Source organism: Coffea eugenioides, chromosome 10 (assembly GCF_003713205.1).
Source record: "Coffea eugenioides isolate CCC68of chromosome 10, Ceug_1.0, whole genome shotgun sequence".
NCBI classification, from domain to species: domain Eukaryota; kingdom Viridiplantae; phylum Streptophyta; class Magnoliopsida; order Gentianales; family Rubiaceae; genus Coffea; species Coffea eugenioides.
This window is the reverse complement of record NC_040044.1, coordinates 2,887,354-2,910,366: the sequence shown is the minus strand read 5'-3', so window position 1 is coordinate 2,910,366 and position 23,013 is coordinate 2,887,354. Positions and strand designations below refer to the sequence as shown.

The window sequence follows — 23,013 nt, the reverse complement described above, 5'->3', positions numbered from 1 at the left end:
CTTCAAATTCATAGCACCTGACTTCGAAGCAGAACTGGTGTGTATTCACCTATCAAGTTGTCTAGAATCTTAAATTTAATTTATGCTTCATTACATCCACTCATCGTTTTCCATGGTATACAGAGGCTTCCTCCACGTTTCTGTAGGAAGCTGTCTGAAAAGATTCCAAAGCAGGCGTTTCTAGGAAGCCGCAAAGGGTTTTGGGAAGTTACAATAGGCAAACGCAGCAACGGGCTACTAACCCTCTGTGGAAAGGTTGGAAGAGTTTCATCCATGATCATGAACTAAAATTTGGAGATTTTATGGTTTTTGAACATACTGGTGGGATGGTGTTCAAAACATACGAATTTGACCCTAGTGCTTGTGAGAAAGAGTACTCTTCTGCGGGTTCTGAGAACTTGACAACAAACAAAGTACCTTGTGCTCAACCTCGTACCCTTCCAAACGTAGCAGGCATCAAGGGTGAGTTAAATTATATTACACTCTCTACTAATACTCTTCACGTAAACAACAATAGAATGTTTGGGGTTAAAAGAATTTTCACTGTGATAGCTGATGTAAAATGTGGTTATTCAGATGCAGAGGAGGAAGCGGAGGAAGCAGTAGGGTCTTATAACCCTGACAATCCCCACTTCCGTAGAACAATAAATCGACGTAATCTCCGCTGCAACATCTTGGTGAGCACAATTTGTTCTTGATTGATTTATCATCTTGAAATTTATCATTTTCTCCTTTCCCCATTGTCAAAGCACATCATCCTAGTCTGTGTTAATTAATTTCTTTGATGAATAATAGACCATCCCTTAAGAATTTGTGAACTCCAAGCATCTGAATCAGAAAACTAGCGTGACCCTTAGGAATGCTTCGGGAGGTGAATGGCAAGTGAAACTTACAGCTTATAGAACTGGCTATAAAGCTGCTTATACACAAGTTGTCATGGCAAAAGGCTGGGGTGACTTTCATATGTCGAATCAGCTCAAGATAGGCGATGTTTGTTTATTTGAACTTGATCGTTCCACTACTCTTGGAAGTCCCAGTAATGCCGTCATGAATGTTCGAGTCCTGTCAAACAATATTCCATCCACTTCCTGACTTTTTGGGTGTGGCATTCCCTCAATTCTGTAATCAAACATTGGAATGTATATTTAGACATTCGCGTCGGTACTGGAATTCTACTGGAGACAAAATGATTCTAATCTAATCCAAGCAAAGGAAGTTTTTCTTCTTGTTGAATTTGGTTTCTATTCTTGAATATATATATATATTTTCACATGTTTTTGCCTTTTTCCAGATGAACAGTCTTGCTGTGGATCATCACTACATAATTTGTCAAACCATAAATATGGAGTTCGAGAAAATGCACATAGCTAATTAACAGAATTAACCAATGCCGAAGATGACTGATAAAGTGAAGAATGTTCCCCTAAAGCAAGAGAGTGTTAGAACTAGCAAGGCAGCAAAATATGCTAATGTGATTTTTAGGTAAGAATGCGATGCAAGATTGAGGTTCCAACCGCCAAGATTACAAGTTTACCCAACTGTGCAAGATTATCAATGACTAACAACATCACAGATCAGAGTAGGAAATCTTGAAGAGAGTAAAGGTAAAATCCAAGTGCTTCAGGGAAGTCATAGTAGAAACTTCGGCAATTATATATTTACATTGCAGCCGCAGGCAGAAGGGACTGATTAAAAACTGGAATTTACCTTAGAAATTGTAACTAATCTCTAGTACAAAGATTTTTTTATTTTTTGGAGCGAATTTGGTCGAAAGGACTTTGATGCCCCCCTCTATTATATGGGTAAAACATTTGATCTGTGAGTTTTTTGACATTATCAGCAATTCTCTCCCCACGCGCGCGCGCTCTCTCTCTCTCTCTCTGACAACACAGTGCTATCTCTACCTCTCTCTCTCTCTCTCCCCGACCTTTTATACAGAAATATTTTTGCACTTAAATGTAGTGCTGCTTTCAATAATCATAAATTGTGATTTGGGAAACACCCAAATCTTTAAGAGTGATCCGTAGCAGAATTGCACTGGGAAAAAAAACCAAGTTCTTGGCTTTCCCCATAGGGTTTATTTGCATTTAAAACCCTTTTGAAATTGGATAGAGGAAATTGTGGAGAAGATGTGGGATGATAAGAAACCTCACTTTCTTGTGGGCTTCAATCCTTCTTCCAGTTCTGAAGCACTGGTACGAAAAATTTCTCTCATTTCTTTGTTTTTTATTTTCCTTTTTTTTTTGGTTGTTACATTGCTAATGCAAAAATGGGAACTGCATGTTATATAACCGTTGTCTCTATGTACAAAAGCTTTCTGGTTGTCCATAATGTGGTAAATAATAGTTTTTAATTTGAGATTTGAAAATGGAACTGGCTTAGAGATTTTTCATTGTTATAATTGGTTTCTATAGTTGGTTTTTGAGGTGCTTTCATTTGTAATTTGCCTTGCTATCTGTTAGTCCGAGTGTTTAATGACTTCTACAGCTCAATGTGGTAAGGACCAAGAATAAACAAAACTTGGGTTTGCCATTTGGTTACCCAATTTGATGTGATGTATGTGAGATAAAAAAGATGATTGAAAAATGTGTTGACGATGTAAGTAAGTAAGTCAGTGTGTGTAAATAAGGTGTAAATAAAGTGCAAACCAAAAGCAGATTAGACGATTGATAAAGTTAAAGCAAAACCATTGAATTGTGTTGAGTGTTTGTGGAGTTAAATTTGATGGGATTTTGGCTTGCTGAAGTTGTTTTATGCATTTCATTACTTCTTTTAGAAAAGAAGACGAAAAGAATTATATGACTTTTTGGTTTGCTTTTTTAAATGCAGTAATGATACTGCATGAATATTTGTCATGTGTCAGACTAATGATATAGACGTGCCCAATACCTTTGTGTATTTTGATTTAAGAAAAAGTTTGGCTGGTTATTTGGGACAGCATGATTTTAAAGGCAAGAATTTCACAATACAGTTGTTTCAACAGCGATTTGCTAGAAAATGGCTCTCTTGCTGATCCAAGCATTCTCAAACCTTTGTATTAGGTTTCTATCAATCCGATCTTTAGAGGTTGATGAGTCTCTACTGATACTCTTAGATGCTTTGATAGTTTTCTTAAGACCTTTGTATGAACAATTAAAAAGGTTTACTGAAAAGCAGACTGCTGTAGACATGGAGAGGAAATGCTTTAAATAAGAGAATTTTTATTATACTTCGTCTTGGCTATCTTTTAGATGAGTCGAGACTTTGTTCCCCCTTGTAATTGGTAGTGCGCTAGTGAAAGTTTCTGGTTTATCTCTGTTGCAGAAACTTCCATTTAAATTCAAAAAGCACATTGATGGAACAACACCAGGAACAGCATTCTTATTGGGTCCTAGTGGGAATACCTGGTATGCTAACTTAACCCAGCAAAACGATGATTTATTCCTCCAAGATGGATGGGTAGCATTTGTTAGGGATCACTCCTTGGAATCTGGTGACTCTTTGGTATTCAGATATGATGGCAATTTGCACTTCACTGTGCAAGTTTTTGACAAAAGTTCATGTGAGAAAGAAAGCACCTTCAGTTGTGAATGCAGTCAATCTCCAAGCAACTATAATTGCCGTTTAATGAAGAAAAGAGACAGAGAGAATTCAGCTTTATTAGATTGCATTATTGAAGGGATTCCAAAGAGAGTGAGGACATCTCAAGTTAATACTCAATGCATAACCACAATTCAGGAACTTAATAGAGATTTAACTGATAAGAACGAATGCTCAGAAGAAGAGGCCGGTTACTTTAGTGAAAGGTGTCAAGAGCCAAACTTTCTCAATCAAATAGAGAATGGTAGCTGCACTTTAAAGAACTCTGTCACCATTGCTGTGCCATCTGTAAGAAATTCAGGTACTTCTAACTGTTGCATGAGATTTTGCTGTAGCTGTTTGCTTCATAACACAGTCAACCTATTAGTTGTGTAGAATACCAATTTATCATCGCCTATGCTGAGTAATACGCTTGCATCGGAGCAACAAAGCTATGGTTGTTTCTTGAGATAGGGGCTAAAAAGAAAAGAAAAGAAAATAAAAAAACCTTGAGTCTCAGTCAGTACACTCAAAAAAGAAAAGTTCAATTGATCATCACCTTGTTACTGTTCTTTCCATAATTCATAACAAAGGTTAATGTTAAGTTCCTTTAATCCATGACGCATTTGTAACAGAAGCAACAACAGGTGAGAGGACAGGCAAGGAAGATTTGCTGTTGTCAGCACCAGAAGCTGAGAGAGTGGCCCGAGCATTTACTTCATCTTTACCTTGTTTCATGAAAGTCATGAAAAGATTCAATATAAGTGGTTCATATACTCTGGTGAGTGGTTCTCTATCTCTCTCTCTCTCTCTCTCTCAATGCTTGTGTCTGTGAAATGACTGTGGATTTGTTATTGTGTGTAGCGTGTCTTTGTGAAAGGATAAAATCATTCCGCAATTATGAGTTTGTAAAAGGGAAAAAGTTGTATCATTTGAGTTGTATTACCAGTTATCCATTCCTTTCTTTGCCATGTAATTGATAGACCTGCATTGATAACAGTTTGCATCTTTCCTAGTTGTGGTATCTATGAGTGAGGACATACAGTAGTACTTGAACGTCTAGTTTGAACATGATAAAGCAGTATATATGTCTTCAATGACTTTCCAAGCCTTTACTAAGGGGGTCAGCAGTACATGCCTAGGTTATTATGTCATGTCTCTTCCATGTGGAACTTCATTCATTTGTGAATCAGTCTACTTTATTTTCATGTGCATAACTTACCTTCATCTGAAAGAAGTGATGCAGCTATAATGCCAAGCATCCTTTCTTCCCCTCTATTTTCCTTCAACTTTTAGAAAGTATCAAAGTTTAGTTGCTAATTGGTTTCATCTTGCAGAATGTTCCATATCAGTTTGCCATGGCACACCTTCCCAAATGCAAAGTCAAGATTGTGCTTCACAATCTAAAAGGAGAGAGTTGGACTATTAATTCAATCCCCACGACAAGAGTGCAAACATCACATACTTTCTGTGGAGGGTGGTTGGGCTTTGTTCGTGATAACAATATAAATGAGGGAGACATATGTATCTTTGAACTTGTGCACAAGTGTGAGCTGCGAGTACACATTGTACGGGTCAGAAGGGAGGGTGTCAATGATCGTAGTGAGAATGAAGCTCATAAAATGATGGTTAACAGCTCTTGTGCCACGCCATTGAAAATTTCGAGACGCAAGGCAATGAAAATTAGTACAAAGCCTTGTAATCTATCTTTACAGCAGTTAAAAAAATTTGATAAGAAGGGACATGATCCAATCAAAGTGAAATGTGGCAATGAGTCCATAAGTGGCGAATTAGGTAATTTATTAATTTTCTGCTATAGCTGAAACCAGGTTCATGATTTTTGCTTTTTCTCTTGAGCAAACTGCATTCTTTTCTGGTGAAGTTTATTCAGTTGAAAGTTTAACAGTGATCTATGAAACGAGCTCACAAGGCAGATCGAGTTCTCATACAAAGGGTTGCATATCAATGAAGTCTGCACCTGAAGAAAAATTAGCAGCAGAATCATTTCTTTCCAGTTTTCCTCATTTTGTCAGAGTAATGAAAAAGTTCAACGTCAGTGGATCATACACTCTGGTGGGTGCATTTTCTCTGTTGCTTTCGGTATATTGGTGTTTTTTATGCTTAGCTAATAATTTAGCAAACTGCTTATGAATAAAGCAAAGCAATCCATTCATTATTCCTTTGCCTGTATTATTCGTCATTGGCGCGTGATAGTTGACAAATATGGTATATAGTTCAATTTCAAGAATTTCGGATAATCGTTGAGAAACTTGAGGAGTAATTAGCTGTATTTTCCTTATTCAAACATCCACTTACAGCTCAAAAATTTGATACTCAGTCATCAATATCGACTAATTGACTGCCATCCTTGCAGAAAATCCCATATCAGTTCTCAATGCAACACCTACCAAGCTGCAGAACCGAGGTAATTTTACGTAATTTGAAAGGCAAATGCTGGACTGTAAATTCTATCCCAACTATTAAGGTGCAAACTTTGCATACTTTCTGTGGTGGTTGGATGGCCTTTGTTCGTGATAATGACATTCAAATGGGAGATATCTGTATCTTTGAGCTAATAGGCAAGAATGAATTGCGTGTGCACATATCTGGAGTTGGTCAACAGGGGTCCGACAATCAAAGTGGCAGAGTAGGGTCAAATGCTGTTGTTCCTTGACAAGTAACCGTTTGCTGGTTCAAGGAATGAGAAAGTTTTTCCTCTAGTATTCTGGTATGTGCTGTGTAATAATCTTCTAAATTCAATTGTGGTGTGGGTGTCATTTTGTAGAACATATTTTGTGGCGACGTGTTAAACTTTCCCAGTATCCAGTGCAAATGGATCTAAGAATACGGCCTGGCTTCATGGTTGTATCTTTTATTGAAGAGGGATAGATTTTCAAGAAAGGTTGTTCTTCAGTTTAAGTGCTTATTTTTAGTGTACCTTTATAAGATATGCAAACAGAGGACCAAATATATTAGGTTGTGGTTTAGTAGTCAAGTGGATTGTTTGGTGCCTGTTGTTCAGAATATTTATGAATAATGAGCATTGAACATATGATCGAGGATTTGTACTAAGATGATGTTTAATATATAACTAATGTTGGTCTTTGGCCTCCCCACCCAGTCTGCATTGGCATCTACACCTCTTTGCAGTTGAATTTATGGTGTGATTTGTAATTCTTGTCTGCAGGCTAAGGACCAGGTTCACGTTGAGAAGGCAATATTTGCCAATTTTCATGCTGACTGCTCAGTGAGATAGCAGGAGTTTCTGTGCATAATTTTTGTTTTAGTAGCTGAGGGAAATATGCTGGAACCTCAATCTGGTTTTACATGCACCTGTATCCTTTTGGGTTTTTCTTGTCCATGTACCCCAGGAATTTGCGCACTATGATTGATTCTTGGATCAGGCTCATGAAATTGCTCCTCACGTGTGGATATTCTGTTGCTGCTGTAAATTGTAGATATCCTGCAATCTGCTTAAATTCCTGATAAATCTTGTTGTGAGATCAGAAAATGTAGATACACTGTAATAAGACGTTTATGCAGATGAGAGGTTGCTTTATGGTCTAATTGGAAGTGCTAGTCCCAGAACATTGTTATGCACTGGCATTCCGGGATGCTAATAGAATCAGAGTGGCAAAAACTAATGTTTTCATGGAAGGTGGATGTGCCCTCTATCTTTGTGTTTTGACTGAAAATGCAGTTTCTTCTATCAGCAGTGTAGTTAATTCTATTAAACTTTCTCGGTCATGTAAGCAACACTAGTTTGGTGATGACTTGTGCTCCTGACACGATGTTTTTGTATATAGAACGCGAGAAGAATTCTGGAGATTGGGTCTAAATTGTACATATTTCCTAATATACTGGTTGGGAAATGTTGGTAGTTATAGATGTAGTGACTAACCATGATTTTATTAACATCATTTTTTACCATTTTAAGTTAGTCAGACGATTATCCAAGGGGGAAAAGAAAGGTGTTCAAGGTAGATTGGAAAGGAAGGAAAATTGGGAGAGCTTGAGAGTCCTCTTTATTGCATGGCTAGTAAGTAATAACTCTACTCCGAAATGGATAATGCCTCTGTTAGCCGGGTTGGATCTCGGGCTCAAGGTGCTGTATGAGAAAAAACCTTTCTCCGGGAATTTGCTTCGTTCCTTTCCCGCCTCTGCAGGACACGGCTCCAGTCCAGAGTGAAATGTTACTTGGCCGGTGGGGAGCTATAGAGACTGTTCCAGTTCCATGCAACCCGTCAGATAAATTGTGTAATGCACCTTCAATATCGTCTGATTATGGGTCGAACTCTTCCAATCCAGGCTCCCCGGAAATCAAGAAGTCAATTTTGCAGTCGGAAAAAAAAAATGGGAATCAAGTAGCACATTGCAAATGGACATTTTTTGTTTCTCATTAATTAATTGTGATTACCTGAAGATGCACTGTCGAAGTTATACTGATTACTCTAATGTCCCCTATTCACGTTACAAACTTAGAGAATAGGGGAAAATTTCATGTTGCCTCTCAAGAAACATCTCTTCAATTTTTATGTGTTAACAAGTGGCTGTTAAACTGGCGTAAAAGTACCAGGCGTACAAGAGGAAAGTGCCCTCAGTCTCACACTATGCTGATGTTGCAATGTAACGGAAGAGTGCAAATTAATGGAGGGAGGAACAAAAATGACCATTGAATGATGGATGCATCGGGGGTTACGCTTCGGCTTCGGTGCATGCAAAAAAGCAAAATTGCAAATGCAATATCCGTGTTAAAGAGAGAGTACGACATCCCGCCATGTGTCCCCATCAGTTGAGAATTCCACTCCCACAGTCCCACGTCTACAAGTTGGACGATCATTTTACTTAATAAGTCATCGGATGGTATGTGATCGTACTTTAACCAGTAAGTAATAGTTAGGCAAGGTAACCTTCTGGCTTTATGGTTGAGATTTTCCTCTCATCTGGTTCTGCTTCTCGTCATCTCAATTTATCTGTATGATCTTCCCTTTTTTTTTTTTTTTTTTGTATTTTTGGCTTCTGGTTGAGGGTTTCTTGTTTTTGTCTGGTTTGATTTCAGGAGGAAAATAAATGCTGATTAGTGAAAAATGGGAATGATGGCAGGGGCCTGTAGGAAGTGGGAGGAAGAAATTTCACTGGCCCATTTTCAGTCAGCTCAGTTCTTTCAAACTCTCTCTGCCGTAATTATCGAAAACCAACTTGTAAGTTTTTAGTCCCCCTTCCCCTTTATAGTTTTGTTTGCATTCTTTCAAGGCCTAAAGAAACATAGAAAAGATCCTGCTGCTACTTGGCCATGCATGCCCCGGTTTTCACTTTTTTGTAGCTACTAGTTGATTTTTTGTTATCAACAGTCCAAATTAAAAAAAGGAGGGACTGCTGCTCTCGGATTTGGATAATTTAACCCGTTTTCATCATCCAAGATAGAAATTGACTTGTAATGATTTTAAATTTTTTTTTCAATTTATCATTGTAATTATTTAAAAAAATTTTTTTTGGTTGTTCATCTACAAAAAGTAGGCTTTAAATCCTCACCCGTTTGTGCATTTTAGCAGTACATTGGAAAAAGGAAGCAGTATATTCACATACCAGTTGGGATGAACAATGGAGAAGAAAATAAACTTGAGAACAACATGAGAGAAAATTTTCAATTTAAATACACTACATAGGTAGTATTATCTGTTCTCAAGAAGGTTGTACTTGTGAACCGTCACCATTAGCAGGAACGAAAACAAGATATCTGTATGTATGTACACACATACACACACACACACACATATATGTTTATTTATTTATTTCTGTTCATCTGATTCACTCTCCCACAATCAAATTCAGTGCTCTAAAATTTGTAATTTAACCAAACATGCAGGCTATTCCCCAAAAATTTGCCAACAATTTGAAAGAGAAGCTAGTAGGAGCCGTTTCACTCAAAGGTCCTAGTGGCCTAGAATGGAAGGCTGGATTAACAATGATTGATGATACACTATATTTGAAAGAAGGATGGAAAGTTTGTTTGGATAAGAATTTATTTGTTTGGAAAGTAGGAGCCGTTTCACTCAAACAATAATTTATTTGTTTGGATAAGAATTTATTTGGATGATTTATTTGATCCAGTTACTGTAGTACTTTTTGTGATGTGATGTATGTGAGATAAAAAGGTGATTGGGAATTGTGTGTATGATGCAAGCAAAACAAAATCTGAAATAAATCTTGCAAATTTTCTTTGTCCAAACAAAGAAAATTGTGATGCAAACAAATAAATTTTCTTTTATGATGCAAATTGTGTGTACGTTGGGGCTTCGCGATTTGATGTTTTGATGTTTGACTATCAAAGCTTATGCGAGAAAGAGAGTTCTTATTTCATAAAAAGATGCGAGAATGGAGGGACCGATGGTGGATGCAAAAGAAAGGATAATTCTACAGAAACTATTGAAGTTACTAATGAAGCTTCACATGACGTTTCTGAGTCTACCCCATCAAAAAGGCCTGGAAAGCATGGTGCTTTGCCGCCAAGGTCTCGAGGACGGCAACGGGGAACATGTAGTAAGTATCTTTAGAGAAATCCAAATTTAGTTAAGAGCCTTGTGGTGTCGGATACATAGGTTAAAGGCAAAAGTCTATAATAGTTTCAATTCCTGTAGCACATCGTTGGTTTTAGATTGTTATAATGTCAAATGCAGTAAAAAACTCTTCACTCAATTGTTGGGAAGAATCCAACATTTCAATGTGATGCTTGTTGACTTACTCTGACTTCAATAAAAAAAAAAAAGGTTCCATCAATCGGAGTGTTTTTTCTGGCCCGGCGTCGCACAGGAGGCAAGTGACTGAGGAAGATAAAGATAAGGCCCTAAAGATGGCATGTGCATCAGCATCTGAAAACTCCTTTATAGTTGTCATGCGGCCGACACATGTTTACAGGGGATTTTATCTGGTAAACTTTTGCTGATAAACTTTCTGGTTATATACTTTGTTAAGTGCTCTGTTGAATGTATGTGTTTGTGTATTCCTATCTTTGAAATATGATTAGAATTGAAGATTTTAATTGTTTATATTGTAATGGCAGCAAATTCCATCTGAATGGGCAACGAAATATATGCCTAACAGAAGCCAAGATCTTACGCTCCAAGTGAAAGACAAAACTTGGAAGGTCAGGTTCTATAAGAGGGATTATCGTACAGGTGGACTGGCGGGCGGTTGGAAAAGATTTGTACATGAAAATTTCCTTGAAGAATTCGATGTGTGTCTGTTCAACCTTGTGACCGGAGCAACAGATGACATAGTAATGGACGTCAGCATCTTCAAAGTGGTAGAGGGTGTGATTCCGGTTACTCGGCTGCCTCCGATCAATCTGAAGGGTAGGAAGCCCATGAAGATATGAGGGCAAGAATTAAGAAGGGCATTAACGTTTTGAGCTTGGAAGTTGGGTTTGCCTATGCTTAGATGTGTTTAATGCACCTGGATGTAATGCAGGCCTTTATTTTGAAGTATTTTCAGCTCTATCATAGCTCCGTTTAATGGTTTTTGCTTTTGCAGTGAGATGGTAAACTCTTCCATCCTTTTCTTGTGTGTGCTTTCTAATCCATTTTAAAACAAAATATGCTGTATATCCTCTAGAACCTTACTCTTCATGCATGTAGCCATCCTTTTCTTATCCTTTCCTAGCAGGTTGTATGGTTGATCAAATGGACTCCCAGGTTAATTCTCCATTAGTTCTACATTTTATGGGTGACAGTAAAAGGCGACATTAGCACTATATTGTCAGTCAGATTTGGGGACACTGATCAGCTGGCCAAGTTTTCTTGTTTCTTTTTTCACCTTCAGAATATGCACTCTTATCAGTGTTTGTTAAGTGGGTTTTAAGACGACGAATGTGAGTGAAAGTGATATGAGGTAACAACAATCTTTTTTCGGGTACATAAAAAAGCGATGGAGCATTCAAGTCATTTTGGAATGAAAGATCCATCAACCGCACATGTAAACTGCAAAGTGATTGTTGGAAAAGGACCCCCTAAATTGCATATCGCTGCAAAATTTTGCAAATGCATAATCCAAAATCCCTTGGGACATGAAATTCCACAAGAGAAAGATACAACGCCTTTATATTCCTAAGCCAGCCTCGAAAGAAAAAGGCAATCATTAAGAATACTTGTACCACAGAGAACTAGCCCATTTCCTCATCTGTAAATTCGCTGTTGCTTAGCTCGATGGCCTCTGACATGCAGCAAAGAGCTGCCAGCTGATAAAAGCCATCACCAAAGAGGTGAAAAGTTCAAAGCCTACTACTTTCGGTAACTGCCATCCCAAACCTCGCCTCAAGTAGCTGCAGCAATAACATAGTTCCATGAGGCCAACTTCAAAATTAAATTATGCAACAGATGATGCAGAAGACAGCCCAATCTTTACAGAATTGTACTACTGCAATTCTCTAGGACTTATCTTCACTCGGGGATGAAACAGTAGTTGAAATATTCATTTATGCACTCCCATTTGTTATGTAGAACCATGTCAATGTGGCAATTCAATTCACACCCACCAACACTGAAAAATTAACATCCATTGATTTAAAAGTGGAGGAGGAAATAAGTGAGGAAAAAGCGAACCTCGTTATTGATGGCATTGTCGCAACAATCCCTGCACACGTGTATATGATAGGGATCAATGTCTTGGGCTTGTTCTTCCGAAGCCACATCAAAGACCCCAAAGCAGCAAGTGATATACTCAAAACCTGAATTAACAGAGAACAACACGGCAGGAAAAGGATTTAGTTCAAGGACTAGAAAAGTCTCAAGTACACAACTTTTCATTGTCTGCAAAATATCGTCCGCTCCAACATGTAATCCTATATCGCGACTGAACTTTTAACAATTAAATTATCAAGTACAGAAACTAATTACCAAATTTGCATTTGCTTCTAGTCCTTGCAAAATGTAGTCCCATGTGAACTCTAAACCTCTAGCACCTACCCAAAGGGGTGCCAACCTATGAAGAACAGAATCAGCAAAAGCCCACCCTGTCAACAGAAAAATAAACCTCGATGTTAAGAAAATACTTATGCAGCAGCAGTTATTCCTGGTTAACATAAACTATAGGCGAAAATGTGTAGCAAGATTAGCAGCTTTACTTTCTTCAGCTAAGTCATCATATGCAATTACAAGAATTAATACAATACATAAACTAAAATATGCCATACATGACATTTACACATACCAATCCCAAGACCGACACAAATAATTTTGCACACCGTATACATTGTTTATCGTATTAAGACATGCAAACAATGAACTATTAGTGCAAAATCAAGAGCATTCATCCAGAAATACAATGAACTATTTAGCACAAAATCAGGATCATCCATCCACCACTAGATTTCATCCTATTTCATGAGTCATGTTTAAAGTTTGGAAGGAAAAGAAGACATGCTTAAACATGGTTGCTTTCATCAAGAATAAACAGCTGCAAAAGCGCATAATATACAGATATTGTACAGATATTGCAAACAATGAACTATTAGTGCAAAATCAAGAGCATTTATCCAGAAATACAATGAACTATTTAGCACAAAATCAGGATCATCCATCCACCACTAGATTTCATCCTATTTCATGAGTCATGTTTAAAGTTTGGAAGGAAAAGAAGACTTAAACATGGTTGCTTTCATCAAGAATAAACAGCCGCAAAAGCGCATAATATACAGATATTGTACGTAACTGAGGAAGTGATCCTAATAAACATATCAAGGGGTACATGAGTGTCCGATAAATAATCAGTCTAAACATGGAGTAATATATCCTTCTATGATATCATGATTTCTAACGACAAAGATGCTCAAATGCTAATGCTAATGCTACATAAATTAGGATTATGGTAGTTTGTAAACACTGGATTATAAAAATCTAAAACTCTTTATTCATAAGGAAGTTATGCTAACTGTACAATCATCATACCCATTTTAGACAAGCTAGCTTGTTCTCAGCCTATCAGAGTGAACCCAAAGAATTTCCCCCTTTTTTTTCCCCTTTGTGTTACGGTAATGTATTGAGTTTGGACCAGAGAGAATTTTGTGACTATTTGGAATATGTAACAACATATACTATTGAAGAAAAGCAAGATCAATAACAATCCAGTCATGGCCAACATCAAACCCAATGCTCAATCAAACTGGTCCAGGTCGAATTGTAAAAGCACCAACACTCTTTTCAACTTGAGTTAACATATGAAGTGACAGAGCAAATACATCACTGTCTTGTAGGTCCAATTTCCTAGGTGAGAAGAAGAAAGAGAGAAGATAAGACCTTCTCACATGGAGAAATTAAAGTTACTCACCTAGTCCAACAGCCTGAAACTTGTGATTTTGAGATATGTTCCTGTGGGTCAGTTGCGTCAAGGCAAAATAAAGCCCAGCAACATCTATAAACCCAATTAAAGCTTTCAATAATTCCTGGTCCAAAAGAAATTCATTGTTGTTAGAATAAACAAAAAACTGTCCATCAATTTTTTTAGAATAATCAGGATCAGAGCAAGGTCACGATTTGTTACAGCAATGAATGTTCCTAAGAAGTAATACAAATGGTCTATCCCCCTTTTATTTTAGAAAATAGAGAAAACACATTAATATCGTTTTCACTTTCGGAATACAGTATAGATGAAACACATGTAAAAAGCGTCAGAATGGGAATATGAACCAAGAATTACATATGTCATCATACAAGTCATACTTTGACATATATAGTACGTGGATCAGACAAAAAGTAATGAGGCATACAATACACTTAGTTTTGTACTTAATTAGTATGCATATGGGATTTATTCTGAATCAGCTAAAAATGAACTTGGGGATTTTTTCACCAAAAATGGAAGAAAAATTATTGGCCTGCATTTTTGTAATCTGTAAAATTAAGCTACAAGATCCTGGAGTATGCATTAAAATGGAATGTCTACCGGTTTTTAACACAGTAAATCGCCAAACGTCATGAAAGAATACAATGAGTTCGGCAAAAGATACTCCAAACAAAGACACAATCATCAAATGATCCTCCATCCACAACCTAAGCTCCACCAGTAAGAGAATATATGATAGCATATAAGACAAAGAGGAAGAGAAAATGTGGTGAAAACTACCTGATATGGATCAAAACTATCACTCTCCGATACTTTAAGAAATGTTGCCAGACAAACAAGCTGAGAAGAAAATGTTGGAAAAGAATGAAATGTTATCTTCAAAGTTCACATATATTTGACAGGTGGAACTTCAAATTCACGTTAAGGATATGAGTGCACAAGTACTGACCTTTATGAGAGTTGTTCCAAGATAAACGACAGCAGCTTTGATGGAAGTCCCAAGCGTATCATACTCGGACCTTCACCGTGTTACAGGATAGTGTTTCAATTTGCTACATATACAATATCCCTAATGGGCCTTAACACAAAAAGCTTAAGAAAACACATAAAACCATAAATCTCGAATAAGTATCCACATCTCGCATGTCCTATCAAAAAACTTGCAAGTCCTTGGGGTAGAATCCAAAATCCACATACTAGTACTGACTCATCATTTTATAACTCCTTCAACTTTTTCCCATACTGCTAAGCAACTAGATATACAAAGAAAATTCATCTGACCAAATACAATTGAACAACGAGTCATTTAATTTGGATTGTTGGCTTAAACAAAAGATATTACTCATACAGCAACTAAGCATAGCAAAAAGGTAAAATATAGAACAAATTGCATCTAAAGACTAGGTTTCCTTCAATGCCATGGCACTAACCTATTCTCATTCCCGTGGTTCAAACACAATTAATGTCAAATTAAAAAAAAAGCCCGATTACTGATATAATTATAGACTCCAACTAATTACTGTAAGCTACACAATTATGGATGTCTCGTTGAGTACACGTATCCCACTTGAACTAATAATCAAACTAAATCACAACCTCTAATTTTTTTAAAAAAATCCCAGATGCATAATGACAATTTAAGCTAATAACAGCTATGTTGTACAATTAATACAACATTTTAATTGAAAATATAAAACATGGGTTCGTTAAAACAGATCAAAGGGATACTCTAAACAACAGGGAAATTGTGATAAAAGTAAAGGGAGATTGGAGAAGAAAACTCACAAGGGAGTAGCGGAGTAGTAAACGGCGTGAGGGCCGAACGTTAAAATTGCACAATTGAAGAAGTGAAACACCGTCATGTTCCCTCAAGAAAACCAGATAAGAGTGGAGTTGGAATCGAGACGGTGCTTTGGAATTTTGTTTTGCTGTTTTGGAGATCGGCGGTTGGAAGTTCAGACTAACGGTGATTGTTGTTTCTTGCAGTGCTTTTGGGTTGGGTATTGTTTCAAGATTGGACTGTCTGGTGTTTCAAGTCCAACAGGCTACAACTCGGCTTCTGGATTGTTGTAAGTTTTGATACTTGTAGATTTGGCAGAGGAAGCCTCCAAGCCCATCATGCTTCTACTTTTAATTCCCAGGCGAAACTAACTTGAGCTAATGGGCTAATCGAGTCCATGCATAATGGACGGGTGATTTGGAGATTTTTAAAAAATTATTATTGTTTTTTTTAAAAAGAAATTTTTTTTGTCGGTAACAAAGAGACTTACATTAAATCATTAATAAAAAAGGTAACGATAGCTATAAAGTTTGTAAAGTTTTAAGCCTTTGAGTATCATATTCTCAAGTTAAATTTACCGCTGGAGGATGAAATACGTGGCGGCGTTTTGGATCCTGAAATTTTATTAACTTCAATCATGTAAAATTTGGAGAACTATTACCACTAAGTTAGGAATAATAGGGAATAATATGTATTATCTCTAGATCATTTGACAAGGAGTTCAAGTCAACTTCTTCTCTGTTGGAATTACTTACCCGCACGGATATGTGGGAAGACAAGATGTCAGAAATAATGAAAGACGCATTTATTTCTCAGACGACTAATCATTCTTAGTTTGACCTTTTACGTAAAAGGAGGTTAGATGCTTTATCCTCCTCAAACTTGGCCATTAGGAAATGGAATAATAATAAAAGAAATTACGGGGATATGATTAACTCCTAGAGAGACTAGTTTTTCTAGTTGGAGCTGATGTGTCAATGGTATTTTTCTTACTTTTTTTTTTTTTGAAGAATGTTTTGTTATTGTTTGAAAGGAAAAAAAAAAGGTTTTGATAAATAATTGAAAGGGAAATTAAGGACCATCTTACATACGTTTGGCAACTTAAAGATTCCTAAACCGGCCAGTTACCCTATCCATAGCATATGCTGGCCTTAGGAACCAGTTTATCGCTAATGATTTACATCTTCCTGATGGTTTTACGTGCTTTTAAGATTAGACGTTATTCTTTCATTCCCATGCAACACTTGGATGCCATAAGCTTATATTACTGTTTTCATTGCCTTTGTTTTCTTGAAAGTGACATCATATATATATATTATTGTCTTAGTACATGCATTTTTGTTCTTTATGGTCGATAAAAGAAATGCCTCTTGAACAATATTCTGCTCAGATTGACTTAATTGTTGACTAATATCTGTCGAAGTAATTAGGATAAGCTAAAAAGGCTAAAACTCTCGTCTCCCTCAAGTACGTCTTAACTATCGCACACTAATGCTTCTAGTTTCACTCTTTCTGTCGATTTTAAAACAATACATAAGAGGTACGATTAAAATTTAAGACATTCTCATTTTGCATGCATGTTTTTATCCAAATCCTTGAATTTGGTTTACGTGGGAGAAAATGGAACACTTCATTTGAAAAACCAACTCATTGCCAGAGCGACAAGGATGTCGAAAACTAAACGTCCAAGAAAAAAAAAAAAGAACAGGGAGAAAGTGCTAACCGGTTCAAAATTCAACTTTATGGATAGTGATGAGTAATATAATTAATTCCAATAATTACCATTTCAATGATTATCAGGCTTAAAATAGATTTGGATGTCTAGCATCATTCCAAGTTTAGTGGGCGAAGAAAGTGACACAAATAGATTTCATACATCCTAGCAGATAGGATGTTGAGCAGTAATGGATATTTAGATGGTAGGATTCTTGATTTTTCTATGAGTAATGATGACAAAGATAAAGGACACAAGAGTATAATAGGTTTTTGGTGCGGCAGAAGGCATAAAATGTCCATCAACATATGACCATACCACGCTATTGATTTAGAAAATGACTTCAGTGGAATTACAAGTAGAATTGGACGACATTCCGCACAAGAATCTTCTGTTTCAGATAATCCCGCCTGAGTTCTCCTCTTTTTGTCCTAGCGCACAATTATTCCTGCTTAATTAACCTTTTAGTGTCTTGTACAATTTTAGCAGATAATCTTTTGTGAACGACTAGAAAAAACTGATCATGCATGAGGGATCATTTTGACATTCATATTTCTACCTAATATATTAATCGGGGATTTTTTTTTTTTTGGTTGGTCCATAGGACTGAGACGGTCCAAAAATTAAATACAAAGAGATGAAAGGTCATACATACTTAGCAATTAGGAATAGCAGTGAAAAGAGAATAAATCCAAAAAAATATATATATATACTGATGCAGTAATTTGGTTGGGTAAAATGTGGTCATCAAGAAGTTTTTCAGTAAATAGTTCTGGCAATTTCTGTTTTAGTACGTATGACCTTACTTGAATCTAGTAATTTCCAGTTCAACAGAAACTATTGAAGCACATGGTGTGCATTAAAATGTGCAGGAGTTGGTCCCAAACTTTTGGTGAGGTTGTTGGTCATGAGTGTCAATCTACGTCAAAGAACTCTCTATTGATTGAGCTCATATGTATACTAGCATGGCATGCAAGGGAAACTAATGCGCTGCTGCAGCAAAAGGCATCTTCCACCCTTCTTATCTTGTCTACGTTGTACCTGATTCGACTTTTAGACTTTAGTACTTGAAAAAAGAAAAGAATAAAGAACCTTCCACGGTTGTTAACTTTCAAGAAGATCACACGCACTTATGGCAGAGATTGGGAGGTCGAAACTAGCAGACTATTTGTTTCTCCAGAGCAAATATTTATTTTATTAACTGAGATAAGAAAGCACTATAGTAGACTATTTTGTTTGGTTCGAAAGCTCTATTTTTTTCTCCGAGCAAAATGGGTGGAGATACCAAAAATTTAGGAATATGGAGATTTCAGGAACAGGAGATAGAATAACAATAATAGATTTAGAAAAGTAATTAATTATTAAAAATAGTGTGTAAATTTCAAAAAGCACTCAGGCGATTGAGAAAATAAGAGTTCTTATTAAAATTAAAAAATAATACCATCTCTTATCATTATGAGAATCGTTTATATTTGTAGATAGATTTACACACAGGGAAACCATATGTTGGAGATATGGAGGTCCCCTAGTTTATTCTCTCTTTTTTCTTTTTCCTTCTCGATCGAGATCAAGCTCAACCATATAGTCCACCTTCAGTTCGAGTTACTTAGATGTCAGGACAATATGGCACAGGTGGAAGACAGGCAAATCCTACACCAACCATCAAATATTATTCCTTAGCCACAAATCTCCACTTTCAACGAGTGCATCATTATTTCTGTGATTTGGACTTCGAGTGCTAACTCGACATTCCTTTATGTTTTCCTCTTGATTTGATGGGCTGGTTGGTGGGGTTTATGGACAAATATGGCTTCAAATCTTGCGTAGCACACGAGGATTACTATTGTTTCTTCGACTTCTAGAAAATGAGATAAGTGACAACCAAACCTGCCAGGAATCCCTATATATGGTTTCTTCTGCTTCTCTTGTCATTAGCGCAGGCCACAGGATGCCGGGTTTATCTGGAATGATGGGTGATATATATAATTTCTTTGCACCAAAACCAGGATAACTTAGACACCACTTTTCGCATTTCGGTTGTTTGGATGAGATTTTTAACACGTACGATGCTTCTAATTGGAAAACCACAGCTCTAGTCGCTGAAAATGACAATGTTCTAGATCTGTTCCCCAGCATCTCAATTCTATACTAGTCTAACAATTTGGCCATTGAGCCGGTGTTGTTTAGCAGCACTCACAGCCGAGCGATGAAATATTCATGTTTTACAGTTCTGGTTAGTCCAATCAGAATCAGAGAGAAAATATCATATTGTACTCTTTCCCCGACCGACAAGAAGATTAGTTAAAGGGTTAAAATTATTTTTCTCAGAAATTGGAAGTAGTCTAATGGTCAAACTCCTTGCTCTTTTCTTCTTTTCTTTGAATAACACCTTCTCTCTTTTCCTCTCTCCTTTTTTTAAAAAAAATTTCTAACAGGAGAGGAGTGGGATTTTGATTTTCGCTTTATTTCAAAGAACTTTAGACATTTTCTTATACAAAAACACGACAAAAGGGTAAGGTAAAGATTAAGTCGAGCGCTTTGTTCAGCAAATCGGCCAAATTAAATGGCATTTGTCCGAATAATAACCCAAAAAGAAAAACTTGGTGTTAGATAATGGAACAAAATATTGAGATGATCATTAAGCTACATGGATCTAAATTTATTGATTCATGAGGGTGGAGAAAAATGGTAACATTAATTAACTTTTGAATAGTCAATAGTATTGAGACTCTTCCAAGTTTTTAAGATGAAGAAGTTAGCTAGCCCTGGCTGGCTTTAGCGGGAAGATGTAGCTATCACGATGTCTCCCATCGATATCAATGAAGTCCCCCCAATTTTAGGTTCTCAATTATTGAAAGCATTTTACCATGTTACTTACAATGTGTTTTTGACCACCATGTTTTTGCACCCAAGAATCATATATTATTTTCAGCCGAGGGTCTAGTTGCACTTGGAAACATGTAAAGACAAACGGCAATGTTGGGGCTAATTAAGAAGATAAGACTGAAAGATTAGTACCCAGAATATTGCATGGGAAGAACTACGTCGCTCCCGCGCCCGCGCCCAACCCTAATAGTAATTTGTTTAGTCTATGTAAATGTGTGATGTAATGTCGCGGCTCATGGCTCTCGTCAGTCGAAACGGCGTTGATTCCGGTGATTCCTTTCTTTCTTTTTTGTCTTCAATTCTCTTGTGTACCGTACTCAAGGAGAAGAAAGAAGAAGCTTACATTAATTCAAACTTCACAGCAACATATATGTCTGTATCCTTCCTATTGCGAATTCCTAAGAACAAACTAATATTCTTCTGACCATTATAGCTGTAATTGCACACTTGTCTAAGGCAAGATTTGAGTATTAAATCCGTTAATGCATCGACTTATGACCGTCCCGCTAGTTGTGCAGTCCACTTCATTAATTCACTGCTACTTTCATTAATGATTGATCATGGTTAGGCTGTAAAAATCTCTTTATTTTGAAGTCTTGCTTAAAGAAAGAAATATACAAAGCACCTAGGAGGAGGTAGGTGGTAGATTGATTCTTGTAAACTAGGAAATGAGGGCCAAGAAAATTAGGTACTATCATGTATGATATCTGATTAGGAGCAGGTATGGGAGAGCACCTTCAAGATTGAAAGAATTGCTTTTACTCCTTGTGAGGTATTTTTTTTAAAATTGCGCGTTTGAAAAATTGCTACGTTTTTCGTGAACATATTTTTCAATAATCTTTTTATCTCATATATATCAAATTGCTACAGTAATTTTTTCTACAAAAAAATCCAAAAAATGCAATTCAAACAAAGCTCACAAAAAGGAAAAAAAAAAACAAAAAGTTTTGCCCTTTCACAATTTTTGTCAAAAAAAAATTTGTATAGGAGTAAATTTTTTTTTAAATTTTCTGTTAGTTCCCGTATGCACACAAAAATGCTTCCGTTCATGAGCTATAAAAAATTGGGTTCCATATATTAGTGTTACTTAAAAATAGAAAACAAGAACAAATTTGAACGACTCCACGGTTTAACTTCTTCTCAATTTCCTTAATTTGGCAGTTTTTTTTTTGCCAATGCTTATCCGCTCTGGCCACTGCCGAAGAAGACTAATGCATGGCTGGATCCGGTCCCTGGAGTACTACTTGAACCCCATAACCGTCTTAGCACTAGATGGAGAGTAGCCAATGAGGCTAAAATAAACAAATGTAATCTTGGAAGTGAATACTACATTGAAAAACTAGTCTATATAGATGGTAACTTTCTTTTTGGCATGTCTAACAAAGGTTTCACCCAGAAACGTTAAGCAATAATACAAGAAGCAGTTCTTCAAAAAGAGTTCCAGTGTGAAATCATCTTCATCTTGTAGTCATTAGTTAGCTGTTTCATCATTGAGCTATGATGTCAACGCTTCGAACCAACACTAAATCCAGTCAACTGGAGAGTAAATCGAACGTCCGTAGATATAGACTTTACTTCTTCAACCATGACATTATGACAACAAAAATTAACCATCATTACTCTACATTAGAGGTGGCAATATGGATAAATGGTTCATAATTGGTTTTGACTTAATGGATGGTGGATGAAATTTATCCAATTCATTTAGATCCATTTATTAAATGGATCTAAATGGATGGATCTAAATGGATTAAATACAAACCAATTATCCATTTATAATCCATTTAAATATTTTTGTTACTTTTTTTTTTTTGCATTACCATTTCTTGTAATATGAAGATACTTTTTTATGTACTTGTAAATTTTAGGTGTACTTGAATGAGAAAGAGGACAAATTTTAGGTACTCTGATTGTTATATGGTTATACATCCACTTCCCTATACTTGGCATGCAATAGACTGCTTTAGATGGAATTTGGAATCAGGTCCATTCCTGTTTACCATGGCTGACGCATTACACACATTCTGCCATGGCAGCAAGTTGAGCATGGTCGTGTGGAATGTAAGTGATGGCATCACAAACCAATCGTTTACACTCGCTAAAGGCTGCGGGCTTCATTGCCCAATGCAGACTAATTCTAAGGAATTGCAAAGCAGTTGTATCCTCTTTAAATTCAAAAATAGCATTCTTTTCGGTTCCTGTGGACAAGTCCAAATTTGAAATTTTGAATGGACCAGCATGGAATACTAGATTTTATGCAAGACAAATATTGGATTCAACGTTCTCAGGGGAATTTCATCAAGCACTTCATAAACATAATAAGCATAGTGCTAATAACAACGCCTTCGTGAATAGCTAAACAAATTAGTCTTGTTTAAATAGATTAATGATCACTGATTCATGTAAATTATTCTTATGATGTTGGACCTGTGCTTTTTTACCTGCTGATTTGAGGTACAACTTTTTTGTATGACGTCGTCAGTGAGAAGTTGCGTGAAGAATGCCATTGAGATTGAGCTTGAACGTCTGGCAAATGAAGTTCTACTAGTCTTAAATTGTCAAATGAGCTTTCACCTAAGTTTTTCTTGATAAAACTGAGGTTAATGGCCGTAGAACAGAAGTATATTTGGAATTTCTTTTGCGTCAGTTTTTTGGAGAGTTGCAAGAAGGGACGTAACATCAGGACTCTGAAACTAGCGGACTCTTGTGTTTTAGTCATTTCCTTTCCTTTCCTTTTATT

General features: G+C 36.6%; 3 protein-coding genes across 3 annotated transcripts; 2 read left to right on the top strand and 1 right to left on the bottom strand.

Annotated features, from left to right (window-relative positions):
* Positions 1-302: 302 nt before the first annotated feature.
* LOC113749225 (B3 domain-containing protein REM5-like) lies at positions 303-1,092 on the top strand. Its single transcript, XM_027292909.1, has 3 exons — positions 303-462; positions 577-677; positions 838-1,092. Exons 1-3 carry the CDS (start codon positions 303-305, stop codon positions 1,090-1,092), a joined length of 516 nt encoding a protein of 171 aa, XP_027148710.1.
* Positions 1,093-1,893: 801 nt separating this feature from the next.
* LOC113749224 lies at positions 1,894-11,171 on the top strand. The gene is made up of 14 exons (XM_027292908.1): positions 1,894-2,195; positions 3,304-3,880; positions 4,194-4,339; positions 4,896-5,352; positions 5,450-5,631; positions 5,933-6,229; positions 6,746-6,805; positions 7,017-7,081; positions 7,182-7,306; positions 8,662-8,759; positions 9,425-9,562; positions 9,825-10,098; positions 10,326-10,486; positions 10,619-11,171. Exons 1-14 carry the CDS (start codon positions 2,130-2,132, stop codon positions 10,931-10,933), a joined length of 2,961 nt encoding a protein of 986 aa, XP_027148709.1. The 5' UTR covers positions 1,894-2,129; the 3' UTR covers positions 10,934-11,171.
* A 296-nt stretch (positions 11,172-11,467) lies between these two features.
* Positions 11,468-15,868, bottom strand: LOC113749112 (transmembrane protein 147). Its single transcript, XM_027292773.1, has 7 exons — positions 15,679-15,868; positions 14,843-14,912; positions 14,674-14,733; positions 13,879-13,993; positions 12,450-12,565; positions 12,156-12,280; positions 11,468-11,875 (listed from the first exon to the last, which is right to left on the bottom strand). Exons 1-7 carry the CDS (start codon positions 15,753-15,755, stop codon positions 11,752-11,754), a joined length of 687 nt encoding a protein of 228 aa, XP_027148574.1. The 5' UTR covers positions 15,756-15,868; the 3' UTR covers positions 11,468-11,751.
* Positions 15,869-23,013: the final 7,145 nt, after the last annotated feature.